Raw genomic sequence first — 26195 nt, 5'->3', positions numbered from 1 at the left:
ACCTTAACCCATCACACGCCAGGCTTTTGTTCTCAATGATTAGGATATAATTCCCAGTAATTGTATTATTTGCAATGACAATTAATAAGAGCCAGAGATAGTCAATGGAAAGGGTGGGACTTTATCTACCAACACCGGTATTCTCACATGGACAATTATATGTAGCACTATCAAGGGTGGAAAGTATTGAGGGCTTGAAAGTACTAGTGCTAGACATAAAAAAGAAGCCCACCAATTGAACAATAAAATGTTGTGTACAATGAGGTTTTCCAAAATGTAATTTCAACATGATGCATGAGCACCAATGGTTAGTACTTCTAATATACAACATCTCCATAGTTAGTTTATCCATTTAAAAAAGACTGGTTCTAATAACCGATGCAATACATGGGGTACATCGTCTAATTAATAATAATATAGCTTGTCCCACAATCCCACTTTCAAGTAAAAATCCTATTAATAATAACATAGGTTTTCTATAAGTGAAAAAATGCTTCAAAATGTTCAATCTTTGCTTAAGAATTTTGATTCATTTGATTTTTAAAATTATGCCCTTTGCTACTCTTTTAGATTTAGGACTTTCAAAATTGTAATGCCAGGACCGGAGGGAACATCCTGTTCCATTTATTTTTAAAATCATTACAAATTTGGACCTTAGTCTTTTTTTTTTTTACATTATAATGTTTATTTTTCACTAGACTTTTAAAAATAAAAACACTAAAAAAATTATTATGTAAAACACTTAATTATATAATAAAAAAATAGTAATAAAAAAATTGTAAAAGAAACACTATATAATGACTTCATAAATTATTTTATTAAAAAAGAAGATTTTGTTGAGATGACATTACAACTTAAAACTTAAAAATCACTATAAAAATAAAATAATTATTAATAAGTGAATCGAATAAGCAAATAATAATGATCACTAAGTAATTTTATTAAAAAAGAAAATATTTCGGGACCAGTCTCGCGTCCTCTTCTGAAATTTTTTTAATTGTTTTACATATTTATTAATTTTAAGTAATTTTAACTGTTTTTTTAAACAATATAATTCGGTTAAAAAGAACAAGAGGAGGTGTTGATTAAGATTAATAGTATAAAAATGTAAAATTTGCCCAAAATTTATCAGGCAAAGTGCTGGTAAAAAAAAAAACAAAATACTACCTCCGGTTCTAATTATAAGAGCTAGTTGACTAATTTAAGAAGATTAAGATAATAAGTTGAGTTAGTTATTTATCCTAAATAGGTGTTGTCTTTTCTAAAATATCCTTACTAATCAAATGTATTGACTAGAATTATCATTGTTAGAAGGGATACTTTGAAAAATATATATATATATAAATATAAGAGATAAAGTAGATTGAGGTCTTATATTTAGAATTAAAATAAAAGTCAAACAGGATTTTATATTAAGCGTAGCAAAGTAACCCTCAGACCGACCCGAGACAATGAGCGGCATTCATACCCGGCCCAATCTATGAACCGGATCTCTATTTAAAGTCATAAGACCTCAAAAAACCCTAACTCTTCTTTCATTGAGCAAGTGTGCGTCGTCATCGCTGCGGTTCATCTTACTCCGATGGGTAAGGCTTGTGTTCTTTTGTTCTATTTTCTCGTCGGATCAAAGAATGCGAAGAAATGTTGATCTTCTTCATTGTTCTGTTGCTGGATATAGGTGCCTACAAGTATGTGTCAGAGCTTTGGCGCAAGAAACAGTCGGATGTCATGAAGTTCTTGCAGAGGGTGAGGTGCTGGGAGTATCGGCAGCAACCTTCCATAGTCCGTGTCACAAGGCCTACTCGTCCTGATAAGGCGCGTCGCTTGGGCTACAAAGCTAAGCAGGTGATGAACAGTCTACTTTGTGGAATTTCCTATGATTATTCCCTTGTCATTGTCGAAACCCCAAATTTAGGTGTGTTCAAAACTAATCTCAACCAATTTAACCACTCGAAGCACACTAAAATTGATTTATAGAAGCAAGATACCAACAAAATGATCGAAATCAGTTTCTAGGAAGTGTTAGGCGACTAGTGGATTTGGCTTTTAGGATGTGTGTGGCAGTTAAATGGGATTTTAATTTTCTTGTGCCAATCTTTTGATTTGCCAGTTATTGGTAATAATTCAGATGTTTCCAATCCTTTATCTGAGAAAGTGTTTTCTCTGTGAAGTGAACCCTCGGGATTCTCATAAAACCATGTAAATATTGCTTAGCTGAATGAGCTTATAACTTATAAGATACTGGTTCAGCGGCATCTTGATGCATATGCATCACTGCATATGTATGATGATTGGATGCTTCCTGAGACCAGCTATATTCAAGCTAACAGTCAGATCATCTGACCGAGTGAATTGTTCTCGTATCAATTTGGCTTTTGTCTCGATCTGACAAATCTTATTCTGTCATTTTAATCAAGCGTACATTGTATTTTTAAAGGATTATTTAATTATTTAATTTAATTTAATTCTGTTTTTTTTAATGTAATTTTTATTTTGAGAAAAAGGAAATCATTTGCCCCTGTACTTTTTTGCTTCAACTGTATGATCTAGTAATGCTTAAGATTGCAATATTTGCAGGGTTATGTGGTTTACCGTGTTCGTGTTCGGAGGGGTGGTCGGAAGAGACCAGTTCCCAAAGGTATTGTGTATGGGAAGCCCACGAATCAAGGTGTTACCCAACTGAAATTTCAGAGGAGCAAGAGATCAGTTGCCGAGGAGCGAGCTGGACGGAAGCTGGGTGGCCTTAGGGTCCTCAACTCATACTGGGTGAATGAGGTTTGTTAATATTGGCTCTAAAAGTGAAACTTGTCTGAATGACTTGCCAATAGTTCTAATTCTACAATGCTAATACAGGACTCGACTTATAAATATTACGAGATAATCCTGGTAGATGTGGCTCACAATGCCATCAGAAATGACCCGAGGATCAACTGGCTCTGCAATCCTGTCCACAAACACAGGGAGCTGCGTGGCCTCACTTCTGCTGGTAAGAAGTACAGGGGTCTCCGGGGCAGAGGACACCTCTACCACAAAGCTCGCCCATCCCGCAGGGCCACCTGGAAGAGAAACAACACTCTTTCCCTTCGTCGCTACCGTTGAACTTAGAGAAACTATTTTGCTCGTCATTTTTCTGGATATTTTGAATTGTTATGTTCTGCAAATTTTCTTTGGTTGAATTGGATTGTTTCGGTAATATACTTGAGTTGAAAATGATCAAGATGCCAGTTTTTTCCTGATCTCTTGATATATTTTTTCCCCTTTGCATATCAGATATAGGTACTGCTGATTTTACCTGAGTTAGTTTGTGGCTTCATTTTTCTTAGAATATTGTTGAGGACATGATAACTATCTATGAATTGAAATTCTCTTGCATGAATTGTTTCGGATGTGATCTATTTCTTTTGGATTAATGCCATCAATTTTTGCAGTAATATATTTTGGGTAATCTTGTGCTGTATGAACTTTTCGGAGTTTCCTGTTGGGTTTGTGAAAGAAGTAATTGACAGCTTATTAGCTAATAGGAAACAAATTTCCTCCTCTCGTAGTCACGTTGAGGAAAGTTGGATGGCGAAGTCATGTCAACACTTGGGTCGAATTCTAATGACCTCTTTTAATATGGGTTAAAATACAAATCACTCCCTTTAACTTTAACCATCTTGCACGTAGCCTCTTTCATCTTTAAAAGTTTAAAAATAACATCCTCAACTTTCAAAACTCATATTTTAACCCCTTACCGTTTAAGTGCGTGTTAAATTTAATGGAATGGATGCCATCTCAGATTATTTAAAATTACTTGATAGATGATATGTAATTTTTATTATTTTGTTAATTTATTCCAATTTAAAATTCACAATTACACTTAAACGTATTTTTGTAATTCTACTCGTAGTAATCCCCAATTCTCAGTCTCCCCTAATCCTGTCAACTTGCAGTGTTTTATTCTTCTCCATTCTTAAAATCTTTTTCAGAATATAACTCTTCTCTCTTGGTTCTCATTAGCAATGTAACAATTCCATCAATTGATTGTTGTGAAAAAATGACGAAGTGTAAATAATTTTCTCTATTATCTTTGTCTCACTGCCCCCAGCAAAATTTTCAACCCACCAAAATTCACTGGCTACAATCAAAAAATAGGTAGAGAAGGAAGATAGTGAGCAATGACTATTGAACAACAACTGAGCGCGATCCATCTTTGAATCTTTGGTGGGTGGCTTCGTCTCCATTTAAAAAAAAAAACAATTTCACAAAAAATATTCTAGATTTAAAAGAAGGATGTGATGACGGTGATTTTTTAGAATGGAGGAGATGATTAATTAGAAGATATTGCAAACATGAAGGACCTGAGAATTGGGGGAGGCTTATTAGGTGAATGAAACTAGGAATAAGGAATTATTATTGTAGAATCACAAAAGTACCATTTAATATAATTATGATTTTTGACTTAGGATAAATTAACAAAGTAATAAAGATTACATGTCGTTTGATAAATAATTTTAAACAATCTGACATGGCATCTATGCCGTTAGATTTAATGGCTACTTTAATGGTAGGGGGTTAAGTGTCAAGTTATGAAAGTTGAGGGTGTTATTTTTAAACTTTTAAAGATGAGAAAGGTTATATACAAGAGGGGCGAAGTTGAGGGGAGTTATTTATATTTTGGCCTTTAATATATAGAATTGAAGTTGTAATTTTTCAAAAAAGATTTAATTTATTTCAATATAGTATCTTTAAAATCAGGATCAGAAGTATAACTTTTCACTTGGTTTTGAGGAATATGCGACTGCGGGTACCACAAGATATGGGCACTCTTTTTATCTTGGATCCCCGGCAAATTTTAAAATATAGATGTGTTTATAAGGGGCCGTATTATTTCATAATATTTTTAAACTTTTTGTCATTCATCTTTTCTTGACCTGAACTTTTTGTCATTTATCTAAAAAAAGAGTCACAACTTAAAAGTATATTATTTTGATAGTCTATATAACAAAATAAAGTACAGTGAAGCGCATCTTAACACATGAGCAAAATGTCTAGAAATTAAAGTCAACAGAATAAATGGTTTAAATAAATAATTAAGCATATCTAGTCCAATACATGAGCCTGTTTTGAGTTTTGTGACCTACAAAATCCTTCATCAGATGAGCAAAATGCCTAGAAATTAAAGGCAACAGAATAAATGGTTTAAATAAATAATTAAGCATATCTAGTACAATACATGAACCTGTTTTTTGTGACCCACAAAATCCAAGTCCTTTCTTCTTGCCAACCTTCAGGATTTCATCATAGTCATCAGCATCATCAACTTACATTCATATTTCTTTGTGATTTTGAGACCTCTTCCGCAGATTTAACAAAGTGATGTCAACAAATGAATGCTCTTGATTTTCCGGGGTTGAATTTTGACCATTCCTCCCTCTTCTTATATGCTCAAGAATACAAGTAAATAAATAAATTAGTTAAAAAAAATATTTTTATTCTTCAACTTTTAACTCATTTATAATTTAGTTCCTCAATTATATTTTGGTGAAAGAGTGAGGCTTCTTTGGGCACTATATAACCTATCACTGGTTTAGGTTCTTGGACTGCCTCGGGTATGATTGACTCAGTTATCTGTTTGTTTTGCTGTGAATAGACCTTATATTAATCATCACGGGTCATATGTCCCCCTAACTTTGGCAATTGTTTAGGATTTGAAGCTGAAGGACTCGATGTGGGTTCAAGAAGTAATGTAGTGTTAGTTAGATGTTACTCCAGTTATCCCATTGAATTGAAGACTTGGGAAAATAGGGTTCGTGTTATGTGGTCCCAGGATTGGAACCTGGCTCCCATGTAGAATGACAATGAGTTTCATAGGGTCCCAAATAATGAGAGAGATGTATAAAGCATGTTCTATTATGCCTATTCCTAGTCCTGAATGGAATGGAATGGAACGACGCAGGAATCTATTTGTAAACATAATATTTATTTAGATATACTTAAATAACCCCTTTTCATAATGAGAATGCCTATAACCTTATTTCGGTTTGGTTCGGTATGGAATTAACTTATAATCATGCAATCAACCCGATTACCAGATTATAAATTATAAGTTCATAACTCTAACCCATTTCTATTATGGCTGAGACAGATCTACTAATTCTTTGATTCCAATTAGTAAGAGGGATCTTGAACTAAGAAATAAATTCTAAAAGCTAAAAAGAGTATCCTAAGCAATTTCACTAATTTAGTTCATTGATATTCCTTGTATAGTAGGTGCTATCACACATATAATCATAGTAACTCGTTTGAAATATCTTATAAGCAGCTTTTCATTAGTGATTTACATAATATAAATTAAATATGTGAAAAAACTTTTGTTTTGACTTATATAAAATATATTTATAAGCGCTCATGACTGCTAATCCAAATATGCCTTTAGTGTGAGGATGGTTTTGGGGGACCATGGCCCATTTCAACTTCTAGTAGAGTAGTTTTATTAGATAGGAAAAATAGCAAATAAAGACCCCTGGATATGTAAAATTACTAAATGGGTTCCTTAATATGAAAAATGGCCTCAAGAGACCCGATTCTATATTGCAACTATGAAATGATGGTAAAATGTTCAAAATGCCCTTCTTTTTTTCTCTTCCTCTCCAAATCTCCTTCCCTTTCCTTCTTCTTTTCCTCTGTCTCTTCGTCCTTCTCTTTCTTTTGGATCTTCCATCATCAACGTCACCTCTTACTCCTTCCTAAAGTATAACACCTAGTGACTGACAATGGAACTCACAATGTCCTTTGGCTTCTTTTCTTTTACAAACTAGATTTGAAAAACTCCTCTCTCTGTTGTCATCCCCTGTCACTTTCTTCTTGTTGCCTAGCCGTTCTTTCGTCTACAATAAAACCTCTTCCATCATTCTCTCTGTTGCTGTGGAAGGAGAAGAGAGTCGAGAAGTTTGGGGGACAGTTGCAATCATTTGCAATGCTTGTGATGTTTACTTACAATGTGTGCGATGATTGCTTAGTGCTGAGATAATGCCCAACAAACCTAGATTTTTATTCATCATTTCTATTTTGATTTTCAGCTTGTGTTCATAATTGAAAATAACAAGTTTGGTAAGTTGTTGAAAATAACAAGTTTCAGTAAGGCAAATGACAAGTTTAGCAAGGCGAATGACGACTTCTGATAAGCAATTCATAGAAATTTAAGTTTCTATGTTAAAATGACAGAATTTTTAGATTTCTTTAACAGATGACAAGTTCTGATAAGCAATTCATGACAAATTCCGTAAGGGAATGACGAGTTTAGTAAGGTGAATGACAACTTTTGATAAGCAATTCATAGGAATTTAAGATTATGTGTTAAAACGATAATTTGCACAATTCCTTGGCAAATGACAAGTTTAATAAGGCGAATGACAACTTCTAATAAGCAATTCATAGAAATTTAAATTTATGTGGTAAAATGACAAAATTTTCATATTTTTTTAGCAGATAACAAGTTCTCATAAGCAATTCATGACAAGTTTAGTAAAGCGAATGACAAGTTTACTAAGGTGAATGACAACTTCTAATAAGCAATTCATAAAAATTTAAGTTTCTGTGTTAAAATGACAAAATTTTCAGATTTCTTTAGTAGATGACAAATTCTGATAGGCAACTCATGACAAGTTCAATAAAGCAAATGACAAGTTTAGTAAAGCGAATGACAACTTCTAATAAGCAATTCATAAAAATTTAAGATTATGTGTTAAAGTGACAATTTGCACAATTCCTCAGCGAATGACAAGTTTAATAAGGTGAATGACAACTTCTAATAAGAAATTTATAGGAATTTAAATTTCTGTATTAAAATGATAGAATTTTCATATTTCTTTAGCAAATAACAAGTTCTGATAAGCAATTCATGACAAGTTCAGTAAAGCAAATGACAAGTTTACTAAGGCAAATGATAACTTCTGATAAGCAATTCGTAGAAATTTAAGTTTTTATGTTAAAATGACAGAATTTTCATAATTTCTTGGTGAATGACAAGTTTAGCAAGGCGAATGAAAACTTTTGATAAGCAATTCATAGGAATTTAAGTTTTTATGTTACAATGATAGAATTTTCAAATTTCTTTAGCAGATACAAGTTCTAATAAGCAATTTATGACAAGTTCAATAAGGCAAATGACAACTTCTAATAAGCAATTCATAGAAATTTAATATTCTGTGTTAAAATGGCAGCCACCAATTTCTGCAAATAGCCATTTGAATTCAAAAGAGTGGTAGAAAATCATGTTTGAAAAATATTATGAAGCTACCAGCAAAAGATAAGAAAATCATGTTTGCATTCAATATAATTTTATTTCATCAACTCAATCATTTACATATGAGAATTAAAACTAACAACATTTTTTATTACCAAGTTGACGTTAGAATTTTATAACTTTAGCATTCAAAATGATAACATTATGATTCACTACCTCCACTACAGCCCTTGAAACTTCATACTCAAATTAACAACTATTACCTCCTTACATTTTGAATGATAACATTGCTGAAGTTATAAAATTCTAACGTCAACTTGGTAATCGAAGACGTTAGTTTTAATTCTCACATATAAATGATTGAACTGATGGAATAAAATTATACTGAATGCAAACGTGATTTTCCTATCTTTCGCTGGTAGCTTCACAATATTTTTCAAACATGCTTTTCTACCACTCTTTTGATTTCAAATGGCTAATTGCAAAAACTGGTTGCTGTCATTTTAACGAAGAATCTTAAATTTCTATGATTACTTATCAGAATTTGTCATTCGCCTTACTAAACTTGTCATAAATTGCTTTTTAGAACTTGTCATCTGCTAAAGAATCTGAAAATTCTGTCATTTTAACACAAAAACTTAAATTCCTATGAATTGCTTATCAAAAGTTGTCATTCGCCAAGAAATTGTGAAAATTCTGTCATTTTAACACAAAAACTTAAATTTCTATGAATTGCTTATCAGAATTTGTCATTCGCCTTAGTAAACTTGTCATTCGTTTTACTGAACTTGTCATGAATTGCTTATCAGAACTTGTTATCCGCTAAAAAAAAATGAAAATTCTATCATTTTAACATAGAAATTTAAATTCCTATAAATTGCTTATTAGAAGTTGTCATTCTGCTTATTAAACTTGTCATTCGCTAAGGAATTGTGCAAATTGTTGTTTTAACACATAATCTTAAATTCTTATGAATTTCTTATCAGCAGTTGTCACTTGTCTTACTTAACTTGTCATTCGCCTTACTGAACTTGTCATGAGTTGCTTATCAAAAATTGTCATCTGCTAAAGAAATCTGAAAATTCTGTCGTTTTAACACAAAAACTCAAATTTCTATAAACTGCTTATCAGAAGTTGTCATTCGTCTTGCTAAACTTGTCATTGCCTTACTAAACTTGTCATAAATTGCGTATTAGAACTTGTCAACTTGTTATTTTCAACAACTTACCAAACTTGTTATTTTCAATTATAAACACAAGCTGAAGAATAAAAATCCAGATTTGTTAGGCATTGTCTCAGGACCAAGCAATCATCACACACATTGCAAGCAAACATCACAAGCATCACAAATGAATGCAACTCTCCCTCAAACTCCCGACTCTCCTCTCCTTCCACAGCAACGGAGAGAATGATGGAAGAGGTTTCATTGCTGATGAAAGAACGACTAGGCAAGATAAGAAGAAATTGACAGGGGATGACAATGAAGAGAGAGTTTTTCAAATCTGGTTTGTAAAAGAAAAGAAGCCGAAGGACATTGTGAGTTTCATTATCAGTCACTGGGTGTCATACTTTGGAAAGGAGTGAAAGGTGAAGTTGATGATAGAAGATCCAAAGGAAAGAGAAGAACAGAGAGAGAGAGAGAGAGAGAGAGAGAAGAAAAGAAGAAGGAAAGGGAAGGAAATCTAGAGAGGAAGAAAGAGAAAAAAGAAAGGTATTTTGAACATTTCACTATCATTTCATATTTGTAATATAAGACCGGGTTTCTTGAAACCATTTTTCATATTGAGGAACTCATTTAGCAATTTTACATATTTGGGTGTCTTTATTTGCCATTTTTCCTATTAGATATTAGGCTATTATTTATTTTATTTTTTCCCAGCATTTTTTTTCTTTTATTTTGATGCAAATACTCCTCCGGTCCTTAATATAGAACCCCATTGTTGAGTTGGTTTTGGTCCTAAATATAAGAACCATTTCTCATATTTATCAATTTTCTCTAAATTACCCCTATAGATACTCCCTCAACCACAGTCAAATAGAAGAGGGAGAGAAGGTATTAAGAAAGATGATTATAGTATTTTAGGAAAAACATGTCATATTTCTTATAATTAACTAACTTACCTAACTTCCTTAATCTAATCAAATTAGTTAAATAGATTTTATATTAAGGACGGGAGGAGTAACTTTTTAATTTTTTTTGTAATTGAGACCTATTAATGACCGAACCAAGGTAACACATTAATCGGAATTTTTTTAACAAAAAAAAAAAAAAAACCCTTTACGGTGTCGTCTTGTTGGATTAAATTCTTGCAAGCTGATGAATGCAGATCACTTCGCCATTCAAGATTCCGTTTCCTTTCTTCTCCCGTTCCGATGGAAATAGATTCCCTTCCCAACGGCCTTGGCGCCGCGGCAACTGCCGCCACCGGGACCACCGTGACTTCTACCACTGTCACCAACGCCGCTGCACCTCCTCCGTCCTCACAGCTCAGCCAACTCACAGAGTCTTTGAAGCTTGAGCATCAGTTCTTGAGGGCCCCTTTTGAGCACTACAAGAAGACGATCCGTGCTAATCACCGCATCGTCGAGAAGGAGATCTCCTCCGTCGTATCCGGCGTTTCCGGTGCCGCCGATAGTGATATGTCCCGTGATGACGCCGTCAACCACCTGAACTCCCTTGTCTCTAGGCTACAAGGGCTTAAGAGGAAGGCAAGTGCAAATCGAAATTATTGATTTGAATTATGACACTACGCTTATGCTCGTTCGGGAAATTGACCTTTGCTGTTTTTGGTTTAAAGTTAATTGTTTTATTTTCACACAAGTTTTTGGTTGCAAACCTTAAAGATATTTATTGATATTTTGTGGTCAGGGAAAGGGATGGTTATGAATTTTATTCATTACATTTGATTACATTTCCTATTGTCTTTGGGTGACAAACGAAGTAATGTGTGTGATCAACTTTGGAGCTAAAAATGCAGTTCTTGTTTAATATTTAATGGATTATTTGGATAGACATGTCTGAAGACATTAAGACAACCCATGATTCTGATGGATCATGAAGGACGCTGACCTTTTTTGCAGGGTGTGATATAATTGATTTTTCTTTCAGGATGCGTTGTGGCAAGTTTTGCACTCACATTTTACCCATCAGATTTTTTTTTTTTTTTTTAAATTTCATTATTCAGTCATATAACTGGGAGGGATAGTTTACCGAACTGAAGACAGATATTGCAAATTTTATGGTATTTCAGCGAGTGGGTTAGTTTCAATGCATTATTTGATATAAGTTTAAAGATGTCCAAAATCTTTGATGCATTAAGTATGACAGTGGCTTTTTCTAGGTGTGATGTAATTGGTTTGTTGTGCAAAAATTGATCTTCCTTTTCTGCAAGTGTCATGGCACATCTTTTGCATTTGCAGTTTTCATGCCAAATGATTTATTTACTCTTGTTAGTGATTGTCTCATGTTTATTTGATAAGTTTATTCACCGTGATCATCATTTAACAATGTCTTCAGTTGGAGGAAGGAAGTCGAGCAGAGCAATTACAAGCTCAAAGGTACCGGGTGCGTATTGGTCACTTGGAATCTGCTGATGCAGAAAAAATATCAGAATGGAATGACACACGTCTGAAGAGGATTTTGGTGGATTACATGTTGAGAATGTCATATTATGATACAGCAGCGAAACTTGCTGAATGCAACAATTTACAGGTAAATCTTGTGAATTTTGTTTTGTTGTGTTTTTTTGGCCCCCCTTTTGTACAATCTGTACTTTCTGCTTTTTAAAAGGAGTCAAATGGCTATTGACATCTTGAGGATTCTTTGAATATTCCTTGGAGCTTTTGTGAAGTATCTAAACTCTAATTTTCAATGATCAAGCCAATTTACTCTACTTTGGATCTGATAGCAATGTCATTCTTTATGCATCAGGATCTTGTTGACATTGACGTGTTCCAGGAAGCAAGAAAGGTTATTGATGCTTTACAAAATAAGGATGTTGGGCCTGCTCTAACCTGGTGTGCCGATAACAAATCAAGGTTGAAGAAGTCCAAGGTTCATACTACTGTTTGAAATTATTAATATCTGGCGGATTGATGAGTTTATTTACATAATTATGCTTTACTCCAATGGGAGATATTGTATCTTTACTCATGCTTTTTTTTGAAGTGCTGAGTAAGTGGTTTATCCATTGCCTAACTGCATTTATGAATTTAAGTAAAGCCCGAAGAGATTTCGCTTACAAGCTGAGATCCTTAGAAAAGACATCACTGTAGAAAATTTGACTATGTTAGATGTCATCTTGTTTTAAGGTAACGGGTTATTAGTGGGTCTAAAGCTGCCATCACGCTATTATTGAAATCCCTCTCGGTGGATCTGATCTGAAAAGCTCCGCTACAGTGCTAATTTAGGCGGTTTGAACTCATCAAATCTCCTTAGATCCTTGCAAAGTGACTAAAGGATGTGCTTGTTTCATTTGCTTCCTTTACAGTCATTCATGCAGCATTCATTGTTGCATGGCACTGGACCTTTATTTGATCCACTTCAAGCATGTTTCTCCTGAATCAAGACCAATTTTGGGACGTTTAGCCAATGGTATGGGTGGCCAACGGAATGTGTTTTACTTAGAAGAACTTAGCATTATACCGCTTCTTCTTCTTCTTTTTTCTCGTTTCATTTTACATATTTACTAATTTTTTATTTGTATTTACATACTTGTTGAAGAATATCAGTTTATCGTTTTGTTCACCTAATTTTCCCCCTCTTTCCCCCTCATGATCTCCCTCTTTCACCTTTATCCCCCATTTCCTTTACTGTTTCAAATCGCTCTGACTTTCTTCTTAGATGGTAAACAGCAATGGTCTTATTAGAATTATGTGGTTCAAGCACTTGATGATAAAAAGTCATGGAACAACTTGACATGCTTGCTGGCATGGTACTTCTGCTTGGTTAGATTGAAGGAGAAAGTAACTTATTATAAGTCGTTATATTTGACCATGAACTACATAATTTTCTCACTAGCTTGGCCCTACTTTATTGCTCTCTCTCTCTCTCTCTCTCTCACTCACTCACCCTCTCTCACACGCACACGAAAACAAATATTATAAAGGTGCTTAATTATACATGGAATGCTGTAAGACAAGTCGGGAGAAACTTTTACAAACAAAGTGGCACGATCATTGTTAAAAATAAAATATCATTTTGCTTTTTCTGGGGGGTGTCGAAAAAAAATTAATTGTTGTCTCATCTATCATATCTTCCACTATCTTCTGTTGAAGGCAGGTCATGTGCCATGGTACTTGATGACCAAATATAGACATTAGGCTTCACACCAAACCACAATTACTGAGACCATTGTTAAAAATAAAATATCATTTTGCTTTTTCTTGGGGGTTTCTAAAAAAATTAATTGTTGTCTCATATCTGTCATATCTTCCACTATCTTCTGTTGAAGGCAGGTCATGTGCCATGGTACTTGATAACCAAATATAGACATTAGGCTTCACACCAAACCACAATTATTGAGTTAGGTTGGTTTTGTTGACAACAGAGCAAATTGGAGTTTCAATTAAGACTTCAAGAGTTCATAGAGTTGGTAAGGGCTGAAAATAATTTGCGAGCCATCACATATGCTAGGAAATATCTTGCACCATGGGGAGCCACCGACATGAAAGAATTGCAGCGAGTCATGGCAACCTTAGCCTTTAAAAGAGACACTGAATGTGCTACTTATAAGGTAAGCCTTGGCTGTCTAGCATCTGTGCATGTTTTTACATTAATAGTATTATTCATGCTGCCATGTTAGATGAACTTACCATATTTGATTAACTGGTGCATCTTTTGAATTTTGATTTGTTTTGTTAGAATTGGATTAGATAAATGCAATATATTAATATTAGTATTGATTTGAAAGTTGAAGATACCACTCCTCTTTTTCTTTGCTTTGTTGAAGGTGGAAAAATCCGTGAGTTTCCCCCCTAGATTCCAAGTTGGGAATGTGTTTTTCAGTTACATTGTGAGCTTCACTTTGAATAATTGTGTGTTTCAAGTACCTATAATTTCCAGGTCAAAAATAAATATACCTATAATTTATTTTTGTTTTAAGAATGGAGGAATATCAAGCTTGAAATATGCATTATGGCTCTTTCTATCTGATACAAGCTGTGACTATGTTTTTACTATTCCAAGTTGGTAATAATTACAGTGCACGGAAACGAAGCTTCATTTACTTTTAGTTTTTGGCCCAAAAAAAAAAAAAACCTTCTTGTACTTGAGCTGTCATATGTTGCACCTCTATATTTTTTGAGCTGAAATTTTAGCAACACATAAAAGTTAAAGTTGACTCTTCTCCCAATCCTTTTACAGGTCTTATTTGAACCTAAGCAATGGGATTATCTGGTGGACCAATTTAAACAGGAATTCTACAAGCTATACGGCATGACTGTAGAGCCGTTGCTTAATATCTATCTGCAAGCTGGTCTTTCTGCCCTGAAAACTCCGTATCCAGCATCCATTAATTACTTTGTCTTCGTCTGTGACATTTTTCTGTTTGCTCTTGATTGTTTAGTGGGGAGCAGAGTTTTTTTTTTTTTTTTTTTTTGGGGGGGGGGATGCTTTTATATTTTCATTTTGATGGACAGTCCAATCCCTCTGAAAGCTTCCTGATCTGTTTGTGGTGTTTACTAGAAATGACAAGGATTGTCAATCAAATTGGATACCTTTGATTGGATCGAGTCATTATTTATCTTATTAGGCATGTCAAATCACAAAATCCTTTATGATCCATAAGTCAAGAGCATTCATAATCTGATGTTTGTCTTTTATACAGAAATTTTCTTTTATTCTGGCCTGAGAAATAATTGAAGAGATCATATTTGACCAATTAGATATTCACTTTGATTTTCTCACGCGAGAATCACTCAAGATTTTGCGTATTTAGTCTTGTTACTGCTATCGAAATTTCTTTCTTTTTTTTTTTTTTGGTGTTGAGTTTGCCGTGGTTTGTAAAAAGAGTGGTCCGTAGGAATCTTAACTGCTTCTCATTCATAACCTATGCTATGGAAATTTTCAAATCTGTAACCAGTCAACCTTCTTTGCTTCTCAATTTAACTTATGCTTGCAACTGATGATGGTCCGAATTTGGCCTGAATTTGGTCGTTGAAGGGCAAGCTACGAGAACCATAAAATTTTATGTGCAATAAAGCCTGTGACTATGAATAGAGCACATTCGTGTGGTGTAATCCATGTAACAGTTCCATCTAGTGGGCGATAAGACCTGTTGTTGAAAGCCTGTAGCTATGCATGTGCAAGTCATAGGTAACTCTCTGTTCCTTGTGATCTTTGACTTGATGAAGATACTGTTACGAGGATGATTGTACAAAAGAGGACCCTCTATCACAGGAGGGTTTCCGGACACTGGCCAAGCCTTTACCTTACTCTAAGCAACATCACTCAAAGCTTGTTTGCTACATAACTAAGGAGCTAATGGACACTGAGAACCCGCCACAAGTCTTGCCCAATGGATATGTCTATAGCACCAAGGTCCCAGTTATTCTAGATGTTTGTTATGCATTATTTTTGTCTATTAGGCTAATTGTATTTGCTGATTTGCAGGCTCTTGAAGAGATGGCCAAAAAGAATAATGGTAAAATCATCTGCCCGAGGACTGGTGACGAATGCAATTATACAGATGTGGTGAAAGCTTACATCTCATGATTCTACATTCTTGAGCTAGTATAATGACTGTAAGTCTGACTCTAAGTCCTGCCTTGTACATCTAAGCTACTCAACATTTCTGGTGAAAAAGGGTCGGGAAAATTATTGCTTTGGACATGACATTGTTAACTGTCCGTATGTTTCCATTATACCTCTGGTGTTAAACATGTAAATAATACATGTGCTCATTGTTTCAAATGTCTGTTCGGGAATTACATTAGATTGTGCATAACAGTTCACTTTCCTGATTGTTCTGTGATGTTTTCTGTTCTTAGTGAATTTTGGGCTGGCCAACTTTTGGTATCAAGAAGGCAAAATAGTTTATTAGAAACGATTTATTTGTGATGTTTTAGGTATTGCATTCAGATCTAGATTACCAGTTTCGTATGGTCCAATCCTTTGAACTTTTTTTAACCAAAAAAGAGAAATATCCTTTTGCATGATTTTATATGAACTCGACATGTTTCCCTATATATTGAACATAATGGATTGTACTATTTACAAGTTACAACTTGTAAAAATAATTTATTATAATTTTTATATTAATATGTTGATTACTGAACCAGATAAGTCTGGTTCAGATTTATAAATTTATCTTTAAAAAATCTTCTTTACGGGAAAATGCTTTCCGAACAATCGAATACCCTAATTTATGTAGTTTAATCGCTAAAGTTTGTGGTCATGAAAAATCCATATTCCAAGCACTGAAATTAAAAGGGAAAAAAAAATCATAGCTGAATGCATAAAAATCATTCAAACTTGGTTATGGTGTCCAAACAAAGCTGAGTTAGCTCTGAAGGAAAAGGATGGGCTAGACGCTTTGTAGAACAGAACATTCCATAACTTCACTTAAAACTTGCTAATCCTAAGAGACTTTCCAGACCCATTTTCAGAGCTTGCATCACCTTTAATTTAGAAAAATCATATTACCTCGTATCCTTAATATAAGATCTACTTAATTAATTTGGATATATTAAGAATTTTTTTTGGGGTCAAAGGGTAGTTTAAAAAAATTAGTTGAATTAGTTACTTGTTAAAAATGTGTATGGGTTTCTTCATAATATCCTCTCAAATTATTTGTATTGAAACTATCTCTTGATGCAAGCTCCTTAGCAAGTGTAAACAATAAGGATAGTTTAGGAAAATAATGATAAACATGAGGGACAAAACAAATTGAGATCTTATATTTAAAATCAAATTCAATCATCAAGTAAATCTAGGTAGTATCTTGTTACATATACTCATTCAAATGAGGCAGTTAAGTTTTATTAGAAAAAGCTTGGGATATCCTTGGAGGGTACAAAACCTTGGTTCCAAATTCGAACTAGAAGTCCTTAGGCTTACCAAAGTAGCGATTGGCCTCCTTTTTCCCAAGTCAAGCTCTCAACTCTCAACTTTTAAAAAACCATAGGAAAATTACTATGAAGTCCTAATTAAAAAAAATAATTACTAAAAAATCTTTGTGATAGCAAAACTGCCTACAATGACAAGTTTTTGGGATAGTAAATAATAATTGCTCGCTCGTCATCAAAATTTGTTGGTAATTATTTTCTTTTCTTGGGATCTCACAGTAATTCTCCCAAAATCATATATTCCCATATAATCAAAATATGTCGTAACATCATCATATTCATTCATGTTCCTTCTTTCTTTGTTTTTATCTTGTCAGAGTGGCCAGTGTCCTTTCCCTCAGTATAAAATATAAAACTTATAACAATTTGTATTATTCATAAAAAAGTATGATTTACTTCTTAGATTTCACTTGATAAACGAAAAAGGTATTTAATTGAATAAATCAACATTTATATCTTGCCAAATATAGTTGGAGCTAAAAGAGATACATAGTAATGAGCATTTTTTATTATATCACATCGTATTCATTAATGGTAATATACTACCTCCGGTCCTTAATATAAGACTATATTTGATTTTTATTTTGGTCCTAAATATAAGATCCCAATCCACTTTGTCTCTCATCTTTACTCAATTTTTTCAAGATAGTCCTTTTAATAATTGTAGTTCTAATCAATACATTTGATTAGCAAGGATATTTTAGGAAAGACAACACCTATTTAGGAGAAATAACTAACTCAACTTACTTCCTTAATCTCCTCAAATTAGTCAACTGGCTCTTATAATTAGGACCGGAGATAGTATATAATTAAGGGTTAATATAATTTTTAGCTTGTCAAGACAAAATGATCTAAGTTTTTATTAAATTATGAAGACCAAAGTTTTAAATGAAAAGAAATTTGAGAGGTTAAAACCTATGATTTTAAATTTGAGGGATCAAAATCAAAATAAGAACAAATTTGAAGGATCAAAAATTATATTAACCCTATAATTAACTATTAAACAAAAATATTACTTCCAGTTCTAAATATAAGAGCTAACTATGATGTTGGATTTGATACTAAATATAAGATCTCAATCAACTTTGTCTACCAAATTTATAATGCTTTATCCAAAAGATCCCTCTTGATAGTTAAGTGTTTTCATTCATGAAAAAGTAGTTTTAATATGCATAATTAAATAAGAGTAATTTATTTTGGCAAAAAAATAAGGGTAATTTAGGAAAATCAACACACATTTCATACAAATAATCAATTTAACTAGTTTTTTTAAATCTTCTCAAATTAATTATATAGCTCTTATATTAATGAGCAAAGGTAATATTTCATACAAGTATTAAAAAAACCATATTTTGCACGAAAGATAAAGAAAAAAATTTCTATTGAAAGTTAGCTAACAATTTCATGCCTATTTTCCCCTCAGATGATTTTGCTCCGTTTTTATTGTAATTTTAGTTTTAATTATATGTAATATTACTAGATATGTTATATTACAACTTTTGTTAATAACTAGAAACTTCTCCTGTGCAACATGAAAATGTTATATGGTAGAATTATTTTAATATGACAATAATGCATTCATTTGTATAATTCTAAGGAAATTTAGCACCACATTAAAAAAAAGGATATATTTTAATGTTATTATAATAAATTCGGAGAAAGATATAAATGGGTGGCCTAATGAACACACGTAATTTTGGGGCTCGTAAATTTGTGAGATTTAACTATGAACCAAAGTTATTAATCCATTTGTTTAACAGGAAGGGAAGACGTCCAAAACTATTTTGGTACTGTGGATAAAGTACAATAACATGAAGGAAAAATGTTAAATTGTTGGTAATTTAAAATAAAAAATACATGCAAAAGCAACAACTCCATGTGCAAGATGATCGATCAGTGGAATGCCATAATGATTTTATCATCCAATCAATTTTACAAAACCAATTTTGATATATAATTCTTTGATCTTATTTATAAGTCACTTTTAACATGTTTCATGCAGACTAAGAAAAATCTTAAATTTTATTAACTCTCATTTAAAATTTAATAACTTTTCAACTTTATTTCATACAGATTATTTCATACACAATAATAAATAAAAGAGTAAATTGTATATTCATACAAAACATTTCTCTTAGTGCCCTATAAATAAGATTAAAAAATATCTTCTTTCTATCCTATAAATAGGACCAGAGGAGTAATAAGTAAATCTGATAATTAAAATGAGAGGACTCCTGCAAAAAGAATTCGTGGGAGAAGAGATTATTATCCCACATTCATCTGTAGAATAATTTGGTTACTGAGTTTGGATGGCCTGCAGGAGTTTCATACAGGTGCTTTTAAGTGATTCATGCCCTATTTATGAATAACTTAAATGTCTTTCAAGTGAAAAATCTACACTGAAATTTACTAACAAAAAAGAAATTCAAAATTTCGTTGTTTTATAATTTATCAAGAAAATTTCTTGTGGCCACAATGACTCTAATAGCTATTTGGTTGGTGTGCAAATACGCTTACATCAAGTACAGAGATTTGAGTTGGCAAACAAGTAAAATTCATGCTATTGATAAATCAGCTTCTTTTTTTTTTTTTTTTTAGCTCAATATAACAGAACATATGGCACAACATACATTATTAAATTACTACAATACATATATTCTTGTTTACAAATCAGTAAATTAATACTACCTCTGGTCCTTAATATAAGACCTTGTTTAACTTTTATTTTGGTCCTAAATATAAAACCCCAATCCACTTTGTCTCTCATATTTATACATTTTTTTCTAAATAGTCCTTCTAACAATGATAGTTCTAGTCAATATACTTGATTAGTAAAGATATTTTAGGAAAGACAACACCTATTTAGAATAAATAACTAACTCAACTTATTTCCTTAATCTCCTCAAATTAGTCAACTGGCTCTTATAATTAGAACTGGAGATAGTACATAAATTAGTAGATCATTATTGTTATTAATAGCTATATTTGGATGGTGTACAATACATAAAGATCCAAGTTATTATAATGTCTATCCTTAACAAGTATATCAGAAACACATACCTTCTCATTCAGATGTTCTTCATTTTGACATCAATAGCCTATCAATAGTCTATCACAAATCAACAAAAGAATTTCTTAGCGCATTAATTTATTGCAGAAAAGAAACATGATAGTAGAAAGAAATCATTCCAATGCCTTCTGTATCTTCCTCCCATCGATATCCTTGTATCCAAAACTGTTGGCATCATGCCCAATTGGTGCTGCCAAGTTTGCTTTTGCTTCTTTCTTTCTTTTCCAATTGAAGGAGCTCCACTCTAAGCCATCGGAAACACCATCGTAAAAATCAAAATAGCAAAAATCAGAATTAAGTTTAAAATGCATTTTAAGAAAGAAACCAAATGCTACCACAAGATAACCAATAAGAATTGATCTAATTGATAAAGATTCGACTCATAATCCATAAAGTTGTGAGTTTGAATCCATATAAAAATCTTGTTGGTGAGTGATTTGTAGATACCTCAGTAAGTGATATCTAAGCTAAAGACATGCCCCCAATTTACCTGAACTTTTTTGTAGAAAAAAAAAACTACGACAAAATACTCAAATATAGAGTCATCTCATTGAGACGCTTTAAAAAAAAAAAAGGGAGAAATCAGACAAGAATGGAAGCCCACAAAATCAAATGTGCCCCCATAACGGTGGAGTACTTTCCCCTCGTGAGGAGAGAAAGATCTTTCCCATAAAAGTCGGCTAAAAAATTGAGAAATGAACGTGAGAAATTGAGAACGTAACGTCGGCTTCAAAAAATACAAAAATAAAGTGAAATGAGATTCGAAAGATCCAGCAACCCGATCCATTTATCTATGGGCTAATGCAAGATTTCAAATACGATTGCTATTGAACAAAACAAAAAATAAGCATGTGAAGAAAATACCTTGGATGCAACGGTTGTGTGGTTAAAGATATCATCTATTCTCTCATATATATATATATATATATATATATATATATATATATATAGAGACACACACAAGTAGTTTATATATATTTATAAACACCAAATTATTAAGGTCAACAAAACACACACCAAATTATTAGGATATTATATTCCTTTTTTTTTTTTTGCCTGAAGGATATTATATCCCAATTCATAATATACCAACAACTTCCTTTTTTAATATTTCTGAAAACATTTTATAAGTTTAGTGATTTATGCTAATATGATTTTTTTTAAAAATTTCTTTGAAAGATTTATCAAATGTGACAATCGGTTACACATTTTTTTCCCCCCATTAAGACTTACTTTGCATTGCCTACAGCACATTTCTTTCCGTTTTTTCTTTTTTATGCTTTTTTTTATTTTCTTTTTGACACGATTACTATTTAAGATATCAGCGTGGCGTTAATATTAACACCCCAGTTAATTCTAAAAAATTCATAATTGAAAAATAATGAATTCCAGATGATGAGCTCTTTTTTTCCCCTAAATAATAATATTTGACAATCTAACCTTATTAATATACACCATAAAAAAATATTCGGATATTAGTCACCCAATTAATAATATCTCATTAATGTATGTATTACGTGATCTTTTTAAAATAATTACGTGTATTATTAGATTATATGTCAACTTATATAGGTAATAAATTAATTTGAAAAAATAATAAATATAAATACTTTAAAATAATTTATTAACTTTCTGAATCTCACTAAATAAATTAATTGAGTTTTATATTAAGAACCAATACAATATATACGGAGTTTTTTGTCCATGAGATACTCCTTCTTTGCTTATTGAAAAAAACCTCCTTCTCTTCGTAGCATTCACTCTCCTCGCCTCGTGTTTATTTTATTTTCTCTTTATTTCACGCTGAGGCTATTTTTGTCATTCCATACTCAAACTTATTTTCATTTCAATACTTAAGTTGAACTGAGGTTTTAAAATTTATTGGTCCTTAAAATAAGATGCTACAATGGTCTTTTATTGAAATTCTCTTTTTATTGAATCATAGGGGTATTTCCCAACAGGAAGAAGTAACTCTTGAGGGGGAAAAATGGCTCTCGTGCTCTCTACTTAGGGAAAGAGCGCTCAACGTTTTTCCTTGCCTAATGAAGAAGAAGAAGATCTGCTAGCCAGGAGCTCAAAGAAAATTAAGAACGGGAAAGGAGAGGTAGAAGGAGATATGCAGCATTGGCCTAAACTGGGAACGAAACCTTCTACCTATGAAACAGGAGGTCCTTCCTTTGCAGACAAGCTAAAAGGAATAGATAAGCCTCTGAACCATTTTACTGAAGAAGGTGATAGAGGAAATGACAGTTTATCAGATGATGATATTTCAGATGACTCACAACCGAATGGTAGGGAGGAGCCTATATGCAGAACAACGGAAGATCTGAAGAGAAATTTCCCCACCTTCACCTTCTCCAACAAAATGAAGAAAAGGCTCTATAGGGTGTGGAGTAAAGCGGTGATTGTCAAGCTGCTAGATAGACACATTGGTTTTAAAGCTTTGGAATCAAGGATACAAACAATGTGGGCAAAATGGGGAATCACCAAACTGATCAACATTGGTTACGGGTATTTTGTGGTAAAACTCTCTAACAAAGAGGACTATTTCAATGCCTTGACAGGGGGTCCCTGGATGATATATGATCATTACTTGACTGTAAAACCTTGGGAACCAAATTTTAGACCAGATAGAGCTACCATTGACAAGGTGGCGGTGTGGGTGAGACTACCGAAGGTTTTTCTGGAATATTATGATGAGGAAGCACTGACTTTCATTGGTAACAGGATTGGGACGACTCTAAAAGTGGATATGAATACTTCATGTCAACTTAGAGGGCACTTTGCCAGAATTTGTGTGCTAGTTGAACTGGGTAAACAATTCATGCAAGGTTTTTGTCTGGACGGTGAAGAGTACTTTCTTGAATATGAGGGATTACACTTGCTCTGTACAAATTGTGGAAACTATGGGCATCGACATGACTCTTGTCCTCTAAAGAGAATCAACACTGATGCTGTGATGAATAACCAGGCGGTTCAAAATCCCAGTTCGAATGATCAAGGAGCTAAAGAGACTTCATGTATGCAAGATCAATGGAAGGTTGTCCAGAAAACACGCAGACAGAGGAAACCAAAGGAGAAACAAGGAGAAGCATCTAATCACGCTAATTCTGGGTCAAGATTTAATATCTTGATTAATGAGGAAGATAATCAAGAGGAGAAAAAGGATAATGGCGAGACGCACCAGATGAGTACGGAAGATGATATGACTGTAACAAAGCTGATGAGTACGAGGCAGCAACGTCCACTAAAAACGAGAGCAGGAAAAGAGAAAAAAGGGACCACTGTTACAAAATATGACAAAAAGAAGGAGAGCGAAGGAGTAGCGAGGCCACTACTAACAGACGTGCCTCAGAGTAGCAGAGCAAAAAGAGTGGAGAAAAGAACAAGAGATGCTGATGAGGCTCTTCCGAGGCAGAACGATGAAGTGTTGATGATTACCATGGGTGAGAATAATACGGACGGACAAAATGAAGATATGGAATTTGAGAGAAACGATGTTGATTCGGCTGGTGAAATGGAGACAAGGAGTGGGGAAAAGACAAAAAATTCCCACTCCAACATTCCAATTGACCCGGGTGAAATGGAAATAGCAGAAGAAGGGGATATTAGAATTGGGCCGGTGGATAACAGCCCATATACAATTTCGTCCCAATCTAGTGAGCAAAGCGGTGATATCATTGTGCCTGAGACCCAAATGGTCTTTGGGCCATGAATGAGCTCCTTTTCTTTTTTGCCCAATCCTTTTATAGATAAAATTTTTTATTGGAACACAAGAGGATCCAGTGGACCGGGCCTCTTTAGAAATCTTAAAACCTTGTTGAATGGACCAAAGCCTGCTATGGTAATTCTTGCTGAAACGCACTGCACAGACCAGTTTCGTTTCCATCATTTCCATGGTATGGGTTATGATTGCCTCAAAATAATTCCTAGTGAGGGTCGTTCTGGGGGCATCGTTGCAACTTGGAGAAGTAGCTCTGCGAAAATTACCATTTTAGAGGAAGATCGTCAATTCCTGCATATTGAATGTTCTCTTGAAGGATCTCCGACTTTTCTTCTTACCGCCATATATGCTCTTCCCCATTCGAATTTTCGACAGCTTCTGTGGGGCAAACTGCGTCTCTTCTCTATTCAGAATCCAAAGCCTTGGGTTGTTTATGGGGATTTCAACGACATCCTGCACCCAACTGAACGAATTGGAGGAGTCCAAATTAATTTATCTAGAATTCGTTGGTTCCAGGAACAGATTCATGGCTGTGGATTGTCTGATCTTGGCGCTAATAGTCCAAAGTTTACATGGAAAGGGCCGAAATTTAATGGGTGTTTGCGTCTCTATGAACGATTGGATAGGGCGCTTGCTAATACGGACTTCATATCCTCCTTCACGAGCTGCTCTGTCAAGGTATTGCCAAGAACCCAATTCTCTGATCATAATCCTCTTGTTTTATCCTTGGGTTTTCTTTCTTCTACTGTTACGGTGAATCGCCCATTTCGGTTTGAAGCGATGTGGTTATCGCATAATTCTTTCTCTGATCTCTTGAAAGGTAATTGGACCCCCTTAGGCGATATTAGTGATAATCTGGAACATTTTAGTAAGGAGGTGCAGAGTTGGAATAAGGAAGTGTTCAGTATGGTAGAAAAGAGGAAGAGGAATATCATGGCTAGACTTAATGGAATTCAAAACTCTTCGTCTTATCCTTTCTCTAGTTTTTTGTGCCAATTGGAGGTTAATCTTCAACAAGAATTAGATGAAGTTATGAAATTAGAGGAATTAAAATGGTTCCAAAAATCTAGAACGGATTGGGTTGCTAAAGGTGATAGAAACACTAGATACTATCATCTTAAGACAACTATGAGAAGAAGGCGAAATAAGGTTCTGACCTTGAAGGATAATTCTGGTAGTTGGGTTGAAGATGAACTACTTTTGAAGAATCTTGTGACCGATTATTTCAAGAAACTCTTTCAGTCGGAGGGGCAGAGTCAGATAAATTTACAGACTGAGACAACTTTTACCAGGATTGATTCTGCTAGAATGAGAAATTTATGTGCTGTTCCAACAGGTCAAGAAATTCATGATGCTCTCTTTTCTATGGGCCCGTATAAGGCACCAAGGGTTGATGGTTTCTCCCCTATTTTCTTTCAAGCTAACTGGTCAGTTGTGGGACCATCCTTATGTCAATTTGTCCAAGGGGTTTTTGCTGGGAAACAGACAGTGGAGGAAGCTAACAAGACCTTGATATCTCTCATTCCTAAGAGGGATCAACCACAAATAGTAGAGCACTTCAGACCTATATCTTTATGCTCTGTTCATTACAAGTGTATCTCTAAGGTGATTACTCTTAGATTAAAGAGTCTTCTGGATGATCTCATTTCTCCTTTTCAAGCTGGGTTTATTCCGGGTCGACATATACAAGACAACATTATAGTGGGGCAGGAGATCCTTCATACAATGCGAAAAGCAAGAGGAAGAAGAGGACTCATGGCTCTAAAAATCGATCTAGAAAAAGCCTATGATAGACTCAGCTGGAAGTTCCTACAGCAAGTTCTTCAAGATACAGGAATGGATGATAAATTTGTTAATCTTATTATGCACTGTGTTTCTAGCACTTCTTATAATGTTTTGTGGAATGGAGCTAAAACAGACTTTTTTGTACCTCAAAGAGGTCTCCGCCAAGGAGACCCCATTTCACCATTTTTGTTTGTGCTGTGTATGGACAGGTTATCACATCTAATCAATGATGCTGTCAATCAAAGTAGATGGCGACCCATCAGAGTTACTAAGAATGGGCCTAACATCTCGCACTTGATGTTCGCTGATGACTTGCTACTCTT

The 26195-nt window shown here is 33.8% G+C and overlaps 2 protein-coding genes and 1 long non-coding RNA gene across 3 annotated transcripts; 2 read left to right on the top strand and 1 right to left on the bottom strand.

Annotated features, from left to right (window-relative positions):
- Nucleotides 1-155: 155 nt before the first annotated feature.
- On the bottom strand, nt 156-14655 carry LOC114754773 (uncharacterized). The gene is made up of 4 exons (XR_003741249.1): nt 14570-14655; nt 12625-12628; nt 5405-5409; nt 156-167 (listed from the first exon to the last, which is right to left on the bottom strand). It is a non-coding gene; the product is annotated as an uncharacterized LOC114754773 (long non-coding RNA).
- LOC114754772 (60S ribosomal protein L15-1) lies at nt 1525-3376 on the top strand. The gene is made up of 4 exons (XM_028943596.1): nt 1525-1586; nt 1679-1845; nt 2578-2775; nt 2854-3376. The coding sequence occupies exons 1-4, from the start codon at nt 1583-1585 to the stop codon at nt 3097-3099; spliced, it is 615 nt and encodes a 204-aa protein (XP_028799429.1). The 5' UTR covers nt 1525-1582; the 3' UTR covers nt 3100-3376.
- Nucleotides 10565-16235, top strand: LOC114754771 (protein MAEA homolog). Its single transcript, XM_028943595.1, has 7 exons — nt 10565-10936; nt 11745-11939; nt 12159-12281; nt 13777-13962; nt 14592-14725; nt 15581-15767; nt 15840-16235. The coding sequence occupies exons 1-7, from the start codon at nt 10601-10603 to the stop codon at nt 15939-15941; spliced, it is 1263 nt and encodes a 420-aa protein (XP_028799428.1). The 5' UTR covers nt 10565-10600; the 3' UTR covers nt 15942-16235.
- The last annotated feature ends 9960 nt before the right edge of the window (nt 16236-26195 follow it).

This window comes from Neltuma alba, unplaced genomic scaffold (assembly GCF_004799145.2).
Source record: "Neltuma alba isolate B1F8T4 unplaced genomic scaffold, ASM479914v2 tig00010189_pilon, whole genome shotgun sequence".
In the NCBI taxonomy this organism is placed as follows: Eukaryota; Viridiplantae; Streptophyta; class Magnoliopsida; order Fabales; family Fabaceae; genus Neltuma; species Neltuma alba.
Note: the sequence above shows the minus strand (reverse complement) of the source record. Positions and strands in the feature narration are given on the sequence as shown.

What these genes read in the sequence shown, in the direction of transcription:
- LOC114754772 (XM_028943596.1), top strand. An exon ending in TGGGCTACAAAGCTAAGCAG is followed by an intron (nt 1,846 to 2,577) that starts GTGATGAACAGT and finishes CAATATTTGCAG; the next exon opens with GGTTATGTGGTTTACCGTGT. An exon ending in ACTCATACTGGGTGAATGAG is followed by an intron (nt 2,776 to 2,853) that starts GTTTGTTAATAT and finishes ATGCTAATACAG; the next exon opens with GACTCGACTTATAAATATTA.
- LOC114754771 (XM_028943595.1), top strand. Translation starts at nt 10,601, where the DNA reads ATGGAAATAGATTCCCTTCCCAACGGCCTTGGCGCCGCGGCAACTGCC. An exon ending in CTTTCTGCCCTGAAAACTCC is followed by an intron (nt 14,726 to 15,580) that starts GTATCCAGCATC and finishes GACTTGATGAAG; the next exon opens with ATACTGTTACGAGGATGATT. An exon ending in GATATGTCTATAGCACCAAG is followed by an intron (nt 15,768 to 15,839) that starts GTCCCAGTTATT and finishes GCTGATTTGCAG; the next exon opens with GCTCTTGAAGAGATGGCCAA.